Raw genomic sequence first — 21,104 nt, 5'->3', positions numbered from 1 at the left:
CATATGCTTTTTGAGCATTCTGCTGCAGTGGCAGAATATATAAATTGGAAGTGAAAAAGCGATGTTGATCAGTTAAAAAAAAATGTCCTGAAACAATGTCCTTATTTTAAATGAAAGTATTTAGGGTGGTGGTGGGCAGTAGGGACTGAAAGGATCTCAGCAGACCTGCTCTGACTATAGACTGCCTGGTATTGTGTTTAAAAATAGAGATATAGTTGTATGCTCATTCGAACTAAAAGCTATTAATCTATACTTAGGTGAAAATGATTAATGCAGGAGAACATTTATGGTAATAGGGAAGTGAAATAGCCAATTCTTTTCATCTGTGAAAAAAATGAACCCAGTGCAATACCAATGATGAAAACTGTCACTTATATAACTTCTACTTTTCAGTCAAGTGGAATAGAAACTAGAACCATGAGTGACTCTGGAGGACAATTTAGAGAAATGAAGGACTGTTTTCTCTTCCTTATTGTACTTGCCCGTTTACTTCACTTTTTCTCAAAGTTAATGCAAGAAATTGGATGTTATATTTAGTAAGATTGTATCCTAAGAGATAAACACTATCAGAAGAGATAAAGTGCTGGGGCTTGTTGTATTTTGTACAGCACTAAGTAAACACCAAAAAGTCAGAGAATTGAGGAGTTCTTTAGCAATGCAGATGGAAATGTATGTTACTGATTTTAAGCAACTGGATGTTTTTCTCAAGTTTGCAGGTATAGAAGTAGTTATGCATAAACTGATCATCGTCTGTGATTGTAAAATAGATAAATATGCTAAGTAAATTTTTTTTTCTAATCCTTTTGGCAAGGCTGTGTTTGCTACTTATTATTTTTGTGTATAAATGTTTCCTTTTTGAAGTCTGTTTCTTTCAATCTTCAGTCTCTTCTTTCTGCTTTGTTATTTTTGCCTGGTTTTGTTATCCTTCACTTTCTTCCCTCATAGTCAGGGTTGGACACTTTCCTTGTGGAATTTGCTGGAAAATAAACAGGACCAATAGTGAAGCGAGAGTAAGCCGTTTTTCAGTGATTTCTCCAAGGCATGCAGTGTTACACATTCAATTTAACAGCCTTTTTCAGGCTTATGCTAGCTAAAATAGACCCTTCGAAATTTTCATCACTAAAGGGAGGAGTTCTGGTCAGGCAAGATCAGCATACGGGGGAACAAGCTGTCAGCTCTGTTATAAACCGGAAAGAAACTCGAGAAGCAATGTGCAGATGAGCTCCTAATGCTTTCTTTAAATTTCACTTTACTAACCAAGAAAATGCACTTTGGCAAAAAGAGGCTTTGTAAATTACTTCTTTGCCAGGTCGATGGTGATGGATATAACCAAGGACAGTGAGCATGGTTAAGCCCTACACAGTGGACTAAGAAATTCCTTACGTGGTCAAGGAAAACCTCTACTTTGTAAGTTCCTGCTGAAGCAGTTTCGTATCTGCTGTAATTGCCAATTCTTGAGTAAATTGGGAAAATAGCATAAGAATAGGTTGTTGGTAAATTGTCTGGCCTGATGACAAGACAACCCCTGCATTTAACTTGCAAGCAAACAAATGTGTGCTTCAAAGCATAAAATTTTCTCTCTCCCTTTGGCATTGTGTTTTGCTCAGTACAAAATATACTTTCACTTGTGCTTATGGTCTGCATCAGTCATCTTTCTCTGGCAGGCTGACAGCTGAAGCACCATTTCTGCTGTGGAACTGTTGAACTTCATGATTTGTTCTGCATCCACTGCATGCAGTGTGTTCTTTCTCCTATATCTGAAGGTCTTGAGAAACATCTACAGGGTTTTTTATCAGGAGAGAGCTGATGGATAGAAAAGCCTAGGCCTGCACAGAAACTGCTCAATCTCTAGTCTCATTTATGCATTTATTTCCATGATTAAATAGGAATGATGAGTTAATATATATATAGGTGTGATTTCAGACCTCATGGCATTGTCTACAGCACTCTTACAACATCCTAGACAGGAGGAAAGCAATATGCAGAGGAAACAGTGTTTTCTCCCTAGCAGCACATCAGATTGCCCAATGCCATTACTGGACACAGACTTACAAAGATTTTTTTAACAGCTAGCTGCTTCTTATGTTTCAACAAACCAAGCATCACAACATTTTGAAATATGCAGATCATTTCTGCTATTTTATTGCCTATTTATCAGCTAGTTTCTCCCTGGCATAGACAACTGAAAGATGAGAAGTAATTTTGGTAATTGCTTGCTTCTAATTACTCTCATGCAGGGTCTAGCGTGAGGGTACTTGGCCATCATCTTTGGGGGGGAAGATGATTTTCATCTTTCTGGCTGCCAGTGTTTAATATGTGACTGTGGATCAGCCCACAGAGATCTCAAACCATGTGAACATTGATTGCCTGTGTGAGCAGTGTCACTCAGGAGGGAAGTTGGACTGCTTTGGAGTTGTACATTGAGGTGATATTTGGAGAAACTCCAGAATGGTGGTACCACCTGAGGCCATGTGCACCATGGTGTACAAAGTCCCTCAACATGCTTCAGACAGCCAGTGAACTCTGGGGCTTGGTCAAAGGGGGAACTACACTTTTAAAGTGAAGATCACAGTGGCTGTTCCAAGTGAAGGTATAGCAAAAGTAATCCACAAACTGCTCTTGTAGGCAACAATCTGTATACATAACTTTCTATGCCTCACTAGGGTGCAAAAACTATTGTTGCTGTTGTCAGCCTTGAAAGGAGGATAAATATGCTTGTTGCAAAAGGGCGTCTGGATAACTTTAATAAATGAATCCAGGAGAAAACACTGCTTCTGGGTGAGATTGTTTTGTTCATTTTTTATGGTGATTGTCTTTCTGCTTGCTCTTGTGCCCAAGGCATGAACACTGCAATACATAGGTCTGTGAAATGTGTAGCCATCAGGAACAGAAATTTGAGTAGACTTTGGGAATTTGCTTGTGCCAGTTTGAAAAAGGTGGCAGAGAAACAAATCCCAGTGCACAGTGTTGTATAGTACACTTACAAACATGTAAGCCTGAAGCAGTAGCACACATTTTGGTTTGCAAGAGTTGAAGTTTTGGTGGGTTTTTTTACAGATAGCTGGTTGCTAAGCTGTGGGAAATGTCCCATGTGCCCAAAAGAGTTGAAGAAAGCAAAGTATATCACCTAAAGATTTCAACTTGTGATTGTTTCTGAACCATTAGTCTTAATAAGAAGAAATCATAGCCTAATATGCTCAGGAAGGGTAGTAGATATATTTAAAAAAAAAAAAGGAAAAGTATTAAAAGAAGACTATGACTCTTTGGATGATGATGGTTGATTACTTTAAATTTATTACCTTTTCTCACCTTCATGTAATGTGATGCTTTAAGGAGATTTTAAAAACAAAAAATCCCTCACTGTTAACTGAAATTTATGGGTTTTTTTATTTCACCTTTTTTCCCTCCTGAATTAGGGCAAAACTGTACAATATAGTATGCTTCTAGGAGAAGTAACCTTTGATTAACAAAATAATGATGGAAATACTGAAATAGAGAAATAGGAGTTTATTAGTGTGATTTCTTAAAATTTAAGTATCTTTTGCAGGTGAGGACTCTGTTCTGAAAATTTACATAGATTAAAAACTATGACAGTTTAACTCTGACAATTTCATATTAAAAAAATCAAAATAGTGCCTGGAGGATATTTCTAGGTATAAAAGACAACAAGGGAGGAAGAAGACCTGCAAGCCAGTGTTAATTTTTTTTTCTAGAAACATGAAAGGTACTTCTGATTTCAAAATACTGAACAAATCTCATCAAGTAGCTCAATTTACACGCATGTTCAGCAGCCAAAAATTATTAAAATGCATTGATAACTGTTAGTCTCTTCTTAGAATATAAATGCTATTTCAATGGCCAATGCAGTAATTTTATTCAAGTAGCATAAAAATAATTACCGTGTGCTATTGGATGTATGATGCTACTGCATTAGCTATTTATTTTTGACCCTAAATGATCTTGTTCTTGTAGTGTGCTTAGTAGAGCTAATGTAAACATCAACTTAACAATTTTTGGAGGTTTTTTCTTTTTTTCCAGACTCTCATAAGTGCAGTGAGAATGTCATATCTGAACCAATGTGTTTTTTCTGCAGCTCCAAGGTATAGCAGCAAACAGCGCTGGTTTTAATATGTTACTTCCTATCAGGCATAAGCGTTTGTTCTTAAAATACGTAGTTGTGGGAGCTGTTCTCCAAACTGTCAGAAGTTTTCTGTGCCTTCATCAAACTAGCTCCAGCTCTTGGTGTGAAGCATTGTGTGGTTTCTGACTGCAGTAGAACTACTGAGGGATGTGTGAGCTGATCCCAGAGAACACTGCTCATGTTAAACACTGAAATAGGGAATATTTTTGTTCCTGTGGAACAAGTAGGACTTAAAGTAAAGTTGGTGGTAGCTGTTGACTGTGACAAGAGTTGCTAATGAGCTGTAGTATGGGAGACTTTGAGGACCTACCCCAGTAGCAGCAAAGGGCCCTTTAATATTACATAGTAAATGTCCTATGCTTCATTTTGCCTCAAGTAATGCTTCTAGCACAGCATGATGGTGCATGTCCCATCCAATTTTTAAACAAGAAAATTATTTCAATTATTTTTAATTTGTAGAAAGAGAATGGTTGTCTTTTTCAGAAAATTTAGAGCTCAATTTAGACATGAAAATTGCTGTCCTTTTTTAAAGATTTATTCTTTGTGTCATAAACTTGATTTGCGGTAGTAGTGCAAAGCACAGCAGGTACTTGAGTGCAGAACACATCAGATAAAACCAAAGGCATATGTTTTCCTTGTCTCATGGCCCTGCCATCGGACTTGTGAGAGCTGGTCTTCTACAAGGCTTCAGTGGTAGCTATATAATCTGTCTCTCCCTCTTTCTCCTTCTCTCTTCTTGCTCCCTCTGCTTCTCTTTCTTTGCTCCTTTCTTGATGCTTATGGTGGTTTGGAGCTGGAGGGATTGGATCTTGATTTTAGTGTTGTGGAATTGATTGGATTTTGCCTTAAGTGTTGTGGATTTATTGGATCTTGACTGAAGTGTGTGGATTAGTAGTATATGCTGAGTCAGTATTGTGGTGGAACATTTTTGTGTGGTGTCCTTTTGAACTTCGGCCAAGTTCCCTTATTTACTCCCCTAAATTAATAAAGAAGTTTCTTGGGAACAAGCCCATGGTTCATTCTCTTGGTGCTATCTAGAGGTATTAAAGAACCCTGTTATAGTAAAACTCCTAGCCAAGCTGGTGAGCTGGTAGCTCCTGGGGCTTGGAGTAAATGTAAAATAAAGTATGCAACATCAGTTGGAGCAGTTGGTGCCATCACTTTACAAATGCCCAGGTGAGGGTAATGAAGCATCTCCTATGGTCTGCATCAATGCAGAGGATCCTGTTACAGCTGTGATTGGTAGTCTAGAAGAAAAGAATTTTTTATGCTTAGTTCAGAATGGCGTACAAGTAATCATAGCAATAGAAGTAGGAAGCTACCACAACTCTTGGGTGACCTGTTATTTAGAGGCCCTCCCTGTGTGTAAGGGCTGTGGTGTTTTACTGCACCTTGTCCTGAGTGGGTGATTTAGATTGCTTAAAGAAGCACTGTGAAAGGTATTAGCAACGTGGGGGTCCTGGTCAACAGCAAGTTGAATATGAGTCAACAGTGCCTTGGAAGCCAGGAGGGCCAACTGTGTCCTGGGTGTCATCAGGCAAAGCATCGTCAGCCGGTTGGGGGAGGGGATTGTCCCACTCTGCTCTGCGCTAGTGCGGCCTCACCTCGAATATTGTGTGCAGTTTTGGGCACCACAATATAAGAAAGATATTAAGCTCTTAGAGAGCATCCAAAGGAGGGCAACGAAGATGGTAAAGGGCCCTGAGGGGAAGCTGTATGAGGAGCAGCTGAGGTTACTTGGTCTGTTCAGCCTGGAAAAGAGGAGACTGAGGGGAGACCTCATCACAGTCTACAACTTCCTTGTATGATTCTTGGGGGTGGTCCTGTGCAGGGTCAGGAGTTGGACTCGATGATCCTTGTGAGTCCCTTTCACCTTGGCTGATTCTGTGATTAGCAAAAGTGGTCTTAATACGATGTTGTGAAAGTGTGACTTAAAGTTTGGTGTCAGGGTTTACTCTATTACTGTATGGCACAATCATTTGAATGGTGATTCAAAGCTACCAAGGCACAAGTCAAAGTTATCATGCTAAAAGGTTATGCATGATATCGATCTCTTACCAAAGATCTGCCCTTGGTTATGGGTCTCTCAGCCTCAAGGAGCAGCCTTGAGAGCCATCCGAGCTCAAGCAAAGATCACCATTGTTCAGCCAGGCTGTTTAGCTGGAAGAGCTCAAAGAAAACTTACTTGAGCTGTCATATACATGGAACACAGTGGTTGGTTTTTAGTCAAATTACAAGTGATAGGAAAGGTGTGCATGAGATTTCTTGTACCCACATATTTCATTGTTTCTTGATAAATGACTCTTGGAAAAGCCACCTGCTATTCATGTGTGAAATGCATGATCAGTGTTCCAAGCTCATATGCATCGATGCTCACTGGGTCACTCTGCTCTTTTGTGGGTTTTCAGAGAATGGATTGGAACTAGAGGAGTTCTTGGCCCAGCTACGGCCCAGGCCATTACCTGCTTTGGAGCCTGTACCAAACTATTGCTGGTTTGGTTAAGGGGCCAAGTGCATCCCTGACACACCTACATACAAGGTACTAAGAGCTTGAATCCTGGAACATATAGGGTACTAAGGGCTTAGATCCAGTAATGCCAGAATTTAAAAAAGTAAAAAAAACTACAACGCAGCTTGAAATCCTTGTACAGAAAGGTGATAAGCTGATTCAGATGGTGTCTATATGTCTAGACATCTACTGTCCCAGAGGTGTTGTGTGCATTTTGAGCGGCAACCATCTTTTCCATGAAAGATGATGCATTGAGCACTGATTGTTAAGACACAGGGCATGTCTGAATTGTAAATGTGATTCCTCAAAGCTAGAGGAACAGCAGCGACCATCAAAAATGAATAAAAATCTCTAGTGGCTCTTGTGGCAAATGAGGTTCCCAGCTGCTTTGCTTAAAGAAGAGGAGGATGTTGGTGCTATTGCACTACTAGAAGACGTACAGAGGCCAGATGAGTAAGGAGTTTTCAGAGGCTGCAAAATCATTCTTGTGGTACTTCTGCCCTACTGTATTCACTTATGGTTTTTTTCCTAAACTTTACAGTTTGTGTTGCCTGATTATATAGTTAGTTAAATTTGATATGATGTTCAATAAATAGAAAAGTTATTCAAGGGGTATGTTCTAGAAAAAGTAAACCCCAGCTCTTTGTTTAATATTTCCAGCATTTCCTTTGTTGTAGGTACTTCTAAATAATGATTTTTCATCTTTAAACAGAAATATACTTTTAATGTAGCTATCTAGTGCTAAAGACTATTTTGAATTTAGTTTTTTTACTAACATTTGCAACTGATGAAATTGCATGTGTATAATGATTGGAAAAAAGTGAATTTGAACCTTGCTTCAGTAGATTACAAATTCTTCTCTCATCTTTGATTGACGAGAACTTTTTCCATCAAAAACTGAAGGTATGGTTCAGTCCAAAAGTATTTAGAAGGGCTCTTAATAGTGTGAATTGAAAAGGTTCCTCAATGTGGACATATATGTATGGTCCATCAAAACCTGTATTTGAACTGTTTTCTCCTGTGTGCATTTTATGTGTTAATAGAGCATTGCTTTTTGGTATTTGATCGTTTGTTAGTAGTGGATAATGCGTAGAGTTGATGTTGACTTGGATTCAAGGAACCAGTAATGATACTAAAAGTTCAAATGCTGGCTGCCAAAAAGCATCACTCCACGATGTCTTTGAGGAAGTCCAGAGACTTGAGATAACATTTTAACATTGGAGGTTTTTGAATGATTATTTAATTAGTACTAAGTCTAACGATCAGACTATCAAAATACAGGAATAAAGGGCAGAAGAGTGGGAGATTTAGTGAATGTACTTAGTATTTTGCTTTAAAGATATGCCATTCTCCATATAGTACTGATTCCTATAAACTACTGTTTAGGTTTTGTTTGGGGTTTATTTTTAAACAGTCATAAAATGGCTCAGAAAAGCTCTGAAACTGAAGAGACACATCTCAAGAAATCTAACTGAAGCAAAGGATTTTGCATTCAACGTGAAGAATAGCATATGTCTTTCAGGAACAGGAATAACGAGACATATAATAGCTTTTTAATGCATGTTAGAGTTTTAAATTTGAGACACATATGGTACATTCCTAATGGAATTTCCATTCTCTTATGGTTTTCTGTTGCTAACAAAGTCTTGAAAATTGAGTGGGTTTGTTAAAATGCTATTATTGCTTTTTAATTATCATAAATAAAAGTTGTTCTTTTTTTTTTTTCCTCTCAGGAAAAAATTTGGTAAATTGCTGTTCAAATAGTACAATAAAAGCTTTAAGTCCAATGGATTCCGTTTCATAACCAACCATGTTTCATAGTCTGTTAGCCACACCTTGGCTTTATATTTTGAGTAAATTCCTTCTATATCCACTGTATCTTGCAAAAGAATTATCTTGCAATAATTTTTGAAAATTTAATAACAATGTACTTTGTGACCCAAAATACATGAGAAGGGAACATTTTAGGGTCAGGGATACATGCAGATTGTATTTTGTATGTGCACATACCTGTTGCTTTGTCCAACATGAATATGCCATTATTTTGTCAATGTAACACACACCAAGTGTTACAATAGTGTTTCCCTTCCATGCTTAAGTGGTTAAAAAATGGAATAGATTTTTCCTGCAGTCTCTTGGAAAATCGATTTCAGAATCAGAAATAAATTTTGAATTAGTATGGTTCATAAATAAAGAAAAGTGGTAACAGCTTCTCAGCTCTTGCATTCAGAATTAATGGTTTGGAACAATATGAATGAAAGAAGATAATGAATGGTGAACCATATGCTGATGATCTTACAGTATGGATTTTGCAGGTTGTTTTTGTTTGGGTTTTTTTTAAGAAGACCGATCCAGTTATATTAGCAATACATAGGGTCGTGTAGTCTTGCATGGATATGAGACATTGGGTGGAAATTGTCTATAAATATTCTTATTTCTTTCTGTCTTCTGCATCTTCTTTCTCTCACTGGGTGTGCAGACTAATATGATGGAAGATTAAGTGTTGTTTATGAACAGTAGAAAGTAGCTGAAGTTAGTTTGAAGTCATCTTTTGTAATTTTTTCCTGTTTGCTTTCCAGTGAAGCTGTTGGAGGAATGAATCATTGTAATTGCAGACTGTTAGAACAAGGAAAGACTTAATATCCATGTACCTGTTTGTGTTGATGTTTTATTGCCTAGTGGAATTTCTGACTATTATGTATTTTGAAATTAAATTCGATATTTGAGTAGCATTTTGAGGAAATTAATATAAACATTAATTGACAGTAACCATGTCAGGTCTCATTATGGATAAGAATTTAACCGTAGATACTTAACGTTTCCATAAAAGGAAATCTATTTTGGTACAGATAGAGCATATAATGTGATTAGCATATACTGGTGATGGTTTTTTTGAATAATCTGTTTGGGCAAGTACTTTTAGGCCTAATCTGCAACCTTGTGTACAATATCAATTAGGATATCTGTTGAAAGATGTGCTTTGTAAGTAACTAAATTTTAAAATACGGTACATGCATTGACAAGCACTGAAACTTTTAGAATACATTTTTCTTGATCTGTTTGTGTCTGTGTACTCCTCTCTGCTCAGGTTTTTAGATCCTCTCCTACTCCATTGTTTTGTATGTTATAAGTGATGCACAGTAGTGTTTTAGGTTGGTTGTTAGGTGCACTGTCTTCTCACATGAGATATTAAATGGAGTAAGAGCTCTACTGTGCTATTGTGTACATTCATTGTGATTTCATAGCTCTCAGTGACTAAAATGACTATCTGAAAATTCGTAGTTAACTTCCAGTTCATACATCTGATTGAAGAGAGCAGGCAGTCAGAAAGGTGACAGATAGGAAATCTCTTTCAACTTTGTGGTTTCACTTCTGTTCCTTGCATTTCAGCTGTGCGTGGGGTGTTGGTGTGGGACCCAAGCAGCCCCCAGCAGCTGAACTGTGCAGGGTGGAGGGCCCTGATCCATCTCCTTTGCTGCAGGAAGCCAGGTGGTTCTCCCCAAGTTATGCTTTCAATGACATGATGTAGTTTCTCTCTTGCTCAAGGCACAGTTGTTTACGCAGGTCACCTTTTTGTTGGTTGCAGCTTGTAGAGGAACAATTTCATGAGACTTGCTACTAGAAATGAGCTATGTACAGGCCACATACAGATCAACCTTGCTAAGGCCCTTATTAAAAGAAGAGATGAATACAACCATCCTTGAACACTGAAAAGTTCTTACAGAATGCTGATGCTGATTTAATTGGTTTGTTGTTGTAATTTGCCTTTTCATATCTTAGAGTATGAGTACTTGGGAGGCTATTTTTATGTTGGTCTCTGGGAATTTTACACAGAGAATCCCATATTGTGTCGCCAGTATTGTATCTACAGTAGTAGAAATAGCTCTGTGTCTTTGTGTCTTTCTTCTCTCAGTTGTTTCTCTAGTTTTTGGGGGGCTTGGGTTTATTTTTCCCCTGATTTTGTCTCTCATTTTAGGTAAATTTTAAATTAGCTGCTGTTAATTCAAAGTTCATTCTAGCCTAGCTATTGTAAATTTATGCATAAATGCTTCAAAAACTACTTAGTGTAAGTACTAATTCAATGCAGAAACTTACTTTTTCAAAATGGCCACTTGTTTCTTTGTGAAAAACATAGCAAACTTGGCCTGTGTAACTCTTTCATATAAAGCCATCTTGCATAGAAGCAAAATACTACTTTGTAATCCCTTATAAAGGGATTGTTTTGTGTTTGTGTCCATGCCTAACTTTTTCTGTTTCTTTTTTTTTTTCTCTTCTTTTATTTTAAAAGGTATTTCTCAAGAGTGATCGAGTTGCAAGAATGGTCCACAGTGGAGGATGTTCTGCAAGTGACTTTAGAAATGGGAAAATAAATATCTATTTAATTGAAGCTGTCAGTTTTCCTCTGAGTGCTAAGGAACTTTAATTGTGTCAGTTTTTAAGAAAAACATAGAAAAGAGAGTCCGAAGTTTGCCGGAAATCGATGGATTAAGCAAAGAGACAGTGTTAAGTTCTTGGCTAGCCAAATACGATGCCATATACAGGGGAGAAGAGGACTTTTGCAAACAGCCAAATAGAATGGCCTTAAGTGCTGTATCAGAGCTGATTCTGAGCAAGGAACAGCTTTATGAAATGTTTCAGCAGATTCTAGGAATCAAAAAATTGGAACACCAGTTGATTTATAATGCCTGTCAAGTAAGTATTGGTGTCATTCAGTTCTGTTCTGTCCAGAATATCTCCCCCTTGCCAGCAGATCAAGTGCTTCCTTCCTGCATGTAGAATCCTTCAATTTTAGGTACAGCTCCACAGTCCAAGGAGATGAGAATGCTGAGAAAGGAATCTCTCCATGGTTGGGTCACTGCTGAGCACTTGGAAAAAGGGTATGCCAGGGTATATGATACTTATGCTACAGGATCTCCTGACACCTTTATAGTGTGACAGCTCCAGTGATTCGGGTGATTCTGAGGAATGTTCTATGGTTTGTACACCTGCATACCTTCATATAAATTACATATGCACATACATACATTTCTGAGCATGTGTATATACCTTTAAAAGAAATTTTATGCCGTAAATAGATGACAGGTGATTCAGGATACTGTTGGCCATCCAGTGTCTAGAAGGTTCACGTTAGAACTAAATGAGTTCCATTTCAAGCACTCTCTATCAAGTTAATTTGCACATTTTTACTTTGTTGTTTTGTTGGATAAGTGATGTTCCCCGTAAATTACTGAGGCCAAGACAGTCTATTCAACAGTCATATTTAGATTTATATGTATAATCTCTCACTAATCAGTACTGTAATTGGTATGTAAAAATATTTTATTAGCCAGTCTTCACAGTGATGCAAGTGTAAATTAGCAGTTACTTAAGAGGAAGAACCTGAAGAAAACTGAGCTATTTTTGCAAGTCTCACAACCAGCCAACGTGGATGTAGCATTTAAACTGAGCTCACACAGCTTTCTGCGCTGTCTATAAAATGGTGAACCAGATTACAGCTAAGCTGTTTTTTGTATATTATGCTAAAGGTTGGCTTGTAGTTATGGACCATCTTAATACAGGAACAAACGAAGAATCTTGGGACTTTGTTGCCTACTTCATTTATGGATTAGTGTGGCATGAAATCATGTAACTGTTCTATAATCGAAACATCTGTGGTGTTTAACACTTCTCAGGGTCATAGATCCAACTTTCATAATGAGAAAGTGTAATATTCTATTCTGCATCAAATTATGAGCAGTGAGAGATAGCAAGTATTCCTTCTTTTTTTCCTGTATGCCCCTTCTTTTTCCTTTTGCCTGTTAATTCTCATACATGTAAATCAGGAAGCTAACCTCTGGGAATATGCAGGTTGGTAACAAAATAAAGAAGCACTGAAATCTGTGGTAATAATTCTACTTATTTGTGGGAGGGGTTTATATACAATAGAACACGGAGGCATGGGATGGTTCAGTTTGGATAAGATCTCATTCAGTCCTGCTCAAAGCAGGGTCAACTGTGAGGACAGATTAGGTTACTGAGGGCTTTATCAGGAAGGTCTCAAAAGTTCTATGAATGGAGGCAGACTGTGCAAACTTTCTGGGCAACTTGTTCCAATACCTGAAAACATGAAAAATTCACAATTTTTTCCCCAGAAGTGGATAACCTGTTACTTGTAGTAGAAAGTCTGCATGGATTTCTCTCTCCTCTGTTGCCTGACAATTGCTAAATCTTGCTTTGTATGTCACTGTGAGTGGTCAAAATCTGCTGTTAGTCTGCATTGGGCTAGAGGAATATAAGAGTGTGATTGTAGAGCTTTGAACAATTAAACAAGAAAATTGTTCCCTTAGTATAGATGTGGTTCTGATGATACAGCCCACTAGGTTATTCTATCTGTATACTTGAAGGCTTCTTTATTTTGATTCTTAATTGTAGAAATATTGATGAGGCCATAACTTATGGAGTGATTGAAACATCCCAGTGGCTCATTTTTGTCTTCTAACATGGTAAAACTGTGAGCATGGAATAGTTTTCTTTTCTTCTTTTTTAATTGAAAATTAAACAGAAAATAATCTCATTGTAGGTAAAAAGGGAGAAAGACTAACCACTCTGACATGTACAAAGATGCCTCAATGGGATTAAGAGAAGGCGCTTCTCTTGATCTTCCTGCTTTTGAGCACTGAAGGTTGTAAAATCTCCCCCACAGGTCTCTGAAGGACACAGTGTTTACCCTGGATTCATAAAAGTATTGGAGGATGGGAAGAGAGACTTACTTCTTTGGGAGCAGATACATGAGCACCTGGGTATTTCAAGCTGGAAAGAATGGAGAGGGAAAGACTTCAAGGATATACCCTTGTTCGGGGTTCTAGCTTTCTGAGGGTTTTAGTTTTCTGAGGCAAGGATGAGGTTACTTTGCTAAAGCAGAAACTTTCATTATGTACTCCAAGAGTTGCCACCAAACACACTTTTCATATCCTATTCCTGTGGTCCAGTCAAGCACATAATAAACCAAAGGTATGAAGAAAAGTTTGTTGCAGAGAAAAAAACAGCAGTCATACCCAGCCTTCCCAGGAAGTGCAGTGCAGACAGCAACAAGTCTCTCTGATAATGTAGTGTCTTTTCTCCTTTGGCAAAATCCCTTACTTCTCATTATAATTTTAATAAATATTTTAGTTTAGACTGCATCTTATTTCTTTCTATTGACAGTGTATTCATAGAAGATGAGAGGAAGATAAGACTCAGATTTCAGTCAGCACCAGTAGTATTCATTCTGCCCTGGAAGCCTCTGTCTGTGTTTGTATGAAAATGCTCACTTTAATTTCCCTTTGCCACTGCTGTTTAAAATACTAGAGACTTGCAGATAATGATAATCAATAGTGTCTGGGAGAAGTAAGATAAGTCCAAGTCCAAACAGATGTTAAAATTGTATTTTTTGATAGAGGTTTTGATTACTTTGGCTTCTAGCCTGTGCTTCTAGCAGAGAATCAGATGTATGAAATTCTGTATATTTTGCTGAGAAACAGCTGCCCTTATCAGCAAATCTGTAGTTGGAATTTGTGCAGAAAACTCTTGTCTTTTTCTTTCCCCCTTTTTCTTTGTATCTTTTAGCCTGTTGCAAATAGGAAACAGAAAAATGTCTTACAATGATAAGAGTAAAGTATCCTGCACCTACAGGTCTGCTAAGCAGACAAGGGTGCTGTGTATAACAGTAGGAAGTGTTGTCTGCCAGCCTCATCCTTCTGACTTTCTCTGCATTTAGAAACTTTTTATTGGATTTCAGCAGCCTCTCTTCCCCAGCCTGTTCTAAATGGAGCGTTCTCTTCAGCTTTTACACCATTGGTATCTCACAGTAGCCCATCAGACAATTTTCTTAGAGTGGGGCTTCCTGTGGGTCCACACTAGTTGCCAGTCTCTATCCTTTGTTTGATAGCAATGTTCGTTCAACCAGCAGAATAACTTAACCAAAAAATAAAGTGATAGTAATAGACCAACTCTCTGACGCTATCAAACATAGTCCACATAGCTATGAGAATTTTTTGCATCTTTCTTTGAAGAATAACTTTTTGTCACAATCTTTTAACATCCACTAAATGCCTAAGCTTGTCCTTAGGCAGTGAACATTAACAGGATGTTCTCATTAGGATGTTGAAGACTTCTTCTATGATCAATTTAGAGAAAGGCCAGTGACTGCTGCCAACCACCCACATCTCTTTGTGATTAAAAGGTTCAGTTTTGTAAGTGAATCACTTTCACCTAATTTTTTATTTACATTGCGCTGCCTTGAGCTGTATTTTATGATAAAGGAATGATTGCCAGTTATCTGGGACTTAATGAGCTCCTTGACTTGCATTTGAGATGCCTGGCCAAACTGTTGTTACAACTTCTTTGATTTATAGACATCAAACATGATATAATCTTTTTTTTCTCTTCTCTCTTTTTTTTTTTTTTAATTATTCACTGATGTAGAGGATAACTTTGCAGAAAGTCACAATGAAAGTCAAACTGATGTGTGGTCATACACTATTATTACACCACTTCATCAGTACCAGAATTTCTGTATCAGGTAAATCGTAACTCCACACAAGAGTTTATTTTATTTTGAAAGTACCTTTATAAGGCTGACTTTTTTGGCCGATATAAATCCCTTTCTTGGGTGGCAGGAGAAGAGAACAATACTGATTTTCATAATGAAAAAATGTTTTGCAAGTCACATTCTCTTTTTTGACAAGTAATAAATAATTTTAAATATGATGTAACATTTTTTAAGAAGAATTATTTACTAAGTCTTCTAGTGTTGACTTTTTGGGAATTAACCACAAACTAATTATTTTGAAAATATCTTTATATGGTACTTTGCTTCAGGATGTAATTCCCTGTTTAAAATCCTTGTGTCATATTTAGTTCACATCCTTTATTATCTTTAGCTTTTTCAAGATGTAACTCTTTGTATAAGCGTCTAATATTAAGAACAATGGATTATATTTTATCTTCTGTAATATTTTTTTTTTATTTTTAATTCCAAAAATAGTTTCTGTGAAGAATTTCTACTGAAGTGAAGTCTGCTGATGGTGCTGAATACAGTTGGAGTCTTTCACCCAACACTTTACTGAATTCCAGTTAATTGTGCAGTTTTGGAAAAAAGTCAAATTAAGGGCAATTTAATTTGCAACAAGACCTTCATGACTTTTGTGGGTTTAGTTCTGGTGGTTTTCTTGGTAAAAATAATGAAAAGTAGTGCAGTTATTTCGCAGATCACAGATTTTCCATACTTCTGGATATTTTCCTTAGAAACTTTCATACTCTGTATAAGTTATAGGGACAAATGTGAGTTTATGAAGCACAAAGAATAATGACTTCTTTGTGCAGAAAGTTTCAATGTAGTGTTGATAATCTTTTTCTTGAGTAATTAAACAAGTACTAAGATTTCCTTTTAGTATATAGACCAAAACTTAAGCAGATTCATTAATTAAGTTGAGGTATGGCACAGGAAGAAAAATTATTTGGTCTCTATATTCGAGAACATGTACTTCTATGCCGTATGTGTATCTGAGTCTTTTTTAGTTACAAGAAAAGATACTTACTGCTTGAGACGTTATAATGTGACCAGGGCTTCAGTTAAGCCAGTATATTTCCAGTGGTCACCAATGACTGTCATTACTTATTTCACAAAAAATTATACCTTATGCAACAAAATAACCTGTGAAAAATGTTGGTAAGGTCCATTGTTGTGTTTTAAAGGTAGCATCAGGTTTTAGCTAGACATCCACTGATGTACCTGGCTCAAGATATTCCCGTTGCCTTTTTTTTTTTATAAAAATGAAAAAAAAAAACCCAACCAGAAAATGAAAAACCAAACCCTTGTGCTGATCACATGCTTTATATAGGAGATCTGCTACTTTCAGGCCCTACCTGCTAAGATTTTACTGCTAGGTAGCAGCTGATGCACATCCCCAGTGCAGGGGAGGTTTTTACTCTCTAGATAAAAGCCAGTTTTGCAGACACTGCAGAGTGGACTGCAGGCAGGGTGGGAGTCAGGGGAGAAGCTGTCTGGGCTCTCAGTGGGCAGAAAGGACTGCAGTGGTATGGGAAATCTCTGGGGAGAAGAAAAGCAATGATTTTGTAGGACTATGGGAGACTGTAGAGTTATAGTCAGTATTAAGGTGCTGACTGTGTTTTTATATGATAAATGTGAGTCCAGAAAGTTTCTGCACATTGTCATGGGGCAATAATGATGCCCTTCCTCACAGACAGGTTAGTCCTTCTATGTGTCTATCATCCTGAAAAGTGTTTCACGCCTTTTATAGCAGAAACATTCAAATGTCCACAGTTCAGTCTTGTTCATATATCTACTTTTGGCTTCTAGTACCTGTGAATACCTGAATATATCTTCTTCCATGCCCTCCTCCCTCAAAAAACAATCTGCTTTCTGATTGATTTTATCCTGTTCTTCAAGGGGAGAAAAGATCTGCCACTGCCTGTTCTTCAGCAAGAGCAGACTAATTCAAACCTAATATTTCAATGGAGAAATAAGTTGTCATTTCTTATAGGATTTGATATATTGTCTGTTTTTCAGGTGATATCACTCTTGATTACAGGCACACAGGAGTTTAATATGAAGTTATTTCAATGGTTATCTTGTTATTTCGATTATTATCTTTTTTTTTTCCTGAGGTGCTTAGTTGGTCTTTTACCTCCATTCGAGAGGTTTAAGTAGGTCATGCTCAAGACAAAAGTTTCAGTGCTTTGGGAAATAGTGCTGCAACCTTACAAATATTCCCCCTAAGATTACTTCTGTAATGAGATTGTGAGATATCCAGAGCTAAGATGAACAGTGTTTGTCAAGCCAGTTTGGATTTTCAGCTTAATAACAGGAGTTCTGATGAAAAAGAAGGTCTTGTAAGTTGAAGTGCTTCAGTTCTGTTAGCATGCACTAATGGTATTTAAATAGCCTGGGGGGAGAGAATTTTATCCTGTAAACAAATGTTTTTTATATAATGGCAGAGTTTACTTTGGAAAAAAGTCTCTGATTGCCCCAAAGGGTGTTGATGTGTTATCATTTACTCTGATGATAGAAGAGTGATGGAAAGAATATTAAAACATCCTCAGAAAAGCAAGTTACCTTTTTATCATGTTTAAATATCTGACTCTAAACAATGTTTAAAAGCTTTGCAAGCTATATAATGAAATACTTTGAAGTGGTTCTTTTATAGCTAAAGGAATACTGAGGAAATACCAGGGAGAAATGGTGTATTGGCAACATTAATGCATTTTCAGTACTTGAGGTATTGCAGCGTCCTTCTTATTTGGCTATTGGATGAGGAAAATTGACTTTGACATCTACCTTTAAAAGGAAAACAAATGGGTCATCTGAAAACCATGAAAATATTCAAAGCTTTATTTGTTCAGTATAACTGTTAAGAAAAAACTGTGAAGGATAGTTTTACATGTTTAATTACTTTTAAGACAAAATTTACAGAATTACTCAGAATATCTGAAGTTGGAAGGTACCCAAAAGGATCATTGAGTCCAGCTCTTAAGTGAATGGCCCATACAGGGATCAAACCCACAACCTCACTGTTCTTAGCACCATGCTCTAACCAACTGAGCTAATCTTACGTATGGATTTTTTCTGTCATGGAACTCTTTGTGCATTTGTGGCTTCTGATTTTGTGCTTTGCTTTGCAAGTGTGTGAAGGAATTGGACACGTAGGGTCTTTAGTAAACTGTGAGATTATCAGCACTCATAGACTAGTGCATTTACTTGCATTGACTAAGTTAGTGTCCTCGTAGGTCTATTCTCCTGTGGATCACCTTTCTTGCCAGAAGAGGTAAACCAGGCCTGACTAGGAATCAGCAGAGAGAAGCTGAGAATTACCCATCTCCCCTGCTCTGTCTTACACCTCCCCTGAGGATAGGAATCATAGACATTGGGATTTTGGCTGCAGATTGTTCTTTCAACCCGTTTTGTTTTCTGTCTTTGGCATTCAACGAGTGCAGGAACAGCAGCAGAATGGCTGTTGTAGCACAAAGAAATAAGGAAGTTGTTTTGGGCTTTGTTAAAGGAGATCCTTTTAAGCTTCATCTATTTTTTATCTTCCCTGTATTTCTTTCCCTAAATACTCTTTCGGAGCTTTAATGAAGTAATTAATGGTGTTTTGACATTCTCTTCAATTCTAGATCCAAGGGAGTTAAGCTGCCTGAACACTCAAAGCCAAATATATCTGGCATTTAACTTGCACTTGTATTATAAGCACCAGTGCATTTGACTCATCATGTTTAATATTACCAGCTGAAGATAAAATTTGTCTACTTTGTTATTAAGCAATAAAAGTAAAACTTTTCTGCCAAAGGCCGTCGTGTTATTAAATTTTTTTAATTCCTTTTTTTTTAAGGAGAGATTCTGTGTCTTCAGGTAGGTGAATACCAAACAAATAATTTGTACAGCCACATTTCCAGACTGATGATTAAGTTTATTAATGTGTCTTATTACTAGCTTATATGTGCATTTCAATGAATGCCTGTGAGCAAGCCGAATAAGTTAATGACCCTTAGCATGAATTTGTCATCTGTTCTTCTTAAGACATGGTAGTATTCTATATTTCCTCTTCATCAATTCAAAGTAAAGCAGTTTTGCTTGTAACAATCACTTGTTCCTCTGCAGCATTTTTCATCCCGAGATGTCTTCAGCAGCCAGTGTGAGGCTGCTCCTGTGAAAAAAACCACAGGAAAAGAATGACCCTTTGTTTCTGTATCCCTCTTGCTCACTGGTACTGGATTTCTTGTTCTAAAGCTTAGTTGCTTTTCCCCCCCATTTCTGAAATTTTTAAGTGAGAACCCTCTTAGCTCTTCCTTCATGAAAGGAAGTTTCTTTGCAGTTGGCTGCCAGGACAAGTTCCTTATGGGCTCCTGCACCCCAGTCAGTCCAGAGACAAAGATGCAAGTAAATGTGGAAATGAGCCATCTCTTTATGTCTCTCTCTTTCTATATATATGATAGATACATATTTTGGCCATAAACTAAAACACAAGAAGTTCCACCTTGATGTGAGGAAGACCACCTTTATATTGAGGATGGCAGAGCCTTGGAACAGGCTGTCCAGGGAGGTTCCACCTGGATGCTGTAGGTTTAATATAACACTGCCTTGGCAGGGGTGTTGGACAACAAGGTCTCCAGAGGTCCCTTCCAAACTAACTATTCTGTGATTCTGTGATATTTTAAATATTAATACCAGCCATAATAGAGGATAGACTGTCCCATGCCAGAGTAATTATTTATGTAAAATGGCTGAGAAATCTGCAGCTCTCTTTGAATAAGCTATAATTTGTGTGTATCTTTTTTTCATCCTCTAGGCAGGTATTTTTGTGGCTGTCTTAAAAATGAGAGAACTCTCAGGTCACCTTTTCAGCAGTCTCCTCTGCTGAGGCTGCCCTAATAGCTAGGATCTAATCTCTCGATCTCTAAGCTTCCAGGCTGTCTACCCCAGATACCCTCTCACCCTAAGAGAGGATTGATTTTCAATAGAATAATCCCATCATGCAGGGAGGTACTCCCTGGCCTTTCATTTATTCCCATACTTTATATTACGAGCCTCAAAGATAGTTGCTCAGATTCAGTCTGGTGTCAGTGCTGAGGCTGTCTGTGATTAGATGTTCATCATTTCGGACTTCTTAAGTGTTTACAAGGAAGTGCCTGTTTCTCTATCTCTAGATATTCTACAGGTAGGTAGATTATTTTCGTTTTAGTTTTCTGCTACAGGCATGAAAAATTCTCAGGCCAATGGAAATAACCTTTTTTTTGGTCAGTAACAGGTATAGAGATAAGAAAGAATAATTTGAACCCTCTAAAAGTTTACAGCGTGCTAGGAAAAAGTAAAAGGAGAGTAAGAATAGGATTCATCTGTACTTCGTATTCTCTATGGGAATCTGTTTCTTGAGATAGCGGATAAATAAATTGACTTCCAGACATTTTAGTATAAACAGGAAAAAACTGAAATAAAATTGAGGCTACATATTTAGTAGAAATGTTGACTTCTAGCTGATGTTGAAAGGAGCCATTGTATGGTAATCGCTCTGGGGCTATGGTAGGAGAAATATCCCTTTGCAAATGAAGTAAGGGAAGAGTCACTCCCTCTGTCACCTCTGAATGAACTGTTTTCCTAACTGATCATGCACTGCCAACCTTTTTTAACATTGGAACACTAGGACTGCCCATAAATGATGGAAAACAGCACTGAGCCATACCTGAGAGAGCCTCCAAAGGTATACACAATTTCTGGAGAAGCTTTGTTTTATTCCTAGGAGCTGTATAAATCATGTTCCAGTCAATCTGACACAGTCTTCTCCCCGTACTGTGTCTTTTCTCAGGAGACTGAAGACAGAAGGATCTTGCCTGAAATGCCTATCCCTTCTTATCTGAACAGTATTCCAGTTTTACCATACCGGAGTAACTATTTTGTTTTACAGGTGGATAGCAGACTTT

General features: G+C 37.5%; 1 protein-coding gene across 18 annotated transcripts in view; it reads left to right on the top strand.

The window, feature by feature from the left end:
- The window catches only part of CADPS2 (calcium dependent secretion activator 2), a 297,812-nt gene that overhangs the window by 87,950 nt on the left and 188,758 nt on the right, over positions 1-21,104 (top strand). For all 18 annotated transcript variants that reach the window (XM_017818206.1, XM_017818200.1, XM_017818205.1 and 15 more), the window contains exons 3-4: positions 10,939-11,011; positions 11,083-11,342. In XM_017818206.1, coding sequence (XP_017673695.1) covers positions 10,939-11,011; positions 11,083-11,342 — 333 coding nt within the window. The remainder of the gene's footprint in view (positions 1-10,938; positions 11,012-11,082; positions 11,343-21,104) is intronic.

This window comes from Lepidothrix coronata, unplaced genomic scaffold, assembly GCF_001604755.1.
Source record: "Lepidothrix coronata isolate B3197 unplaced genomic scaffold, Lepidothrix_coronata-1.0 Scaffold66, whole genome shotgun sequence".
Lineage (NCBI taxonomy): Eukaryota > Metazoa > Chordata > Aves > Passeriformes > Pipridae > Lepidothrix > Lepidothrix coronata.
The sequence above is the reverse complement of the archived record's forward strand: the minus strand, read 5'-3'. Positions and strand labels throughout refer to the sequence as shown.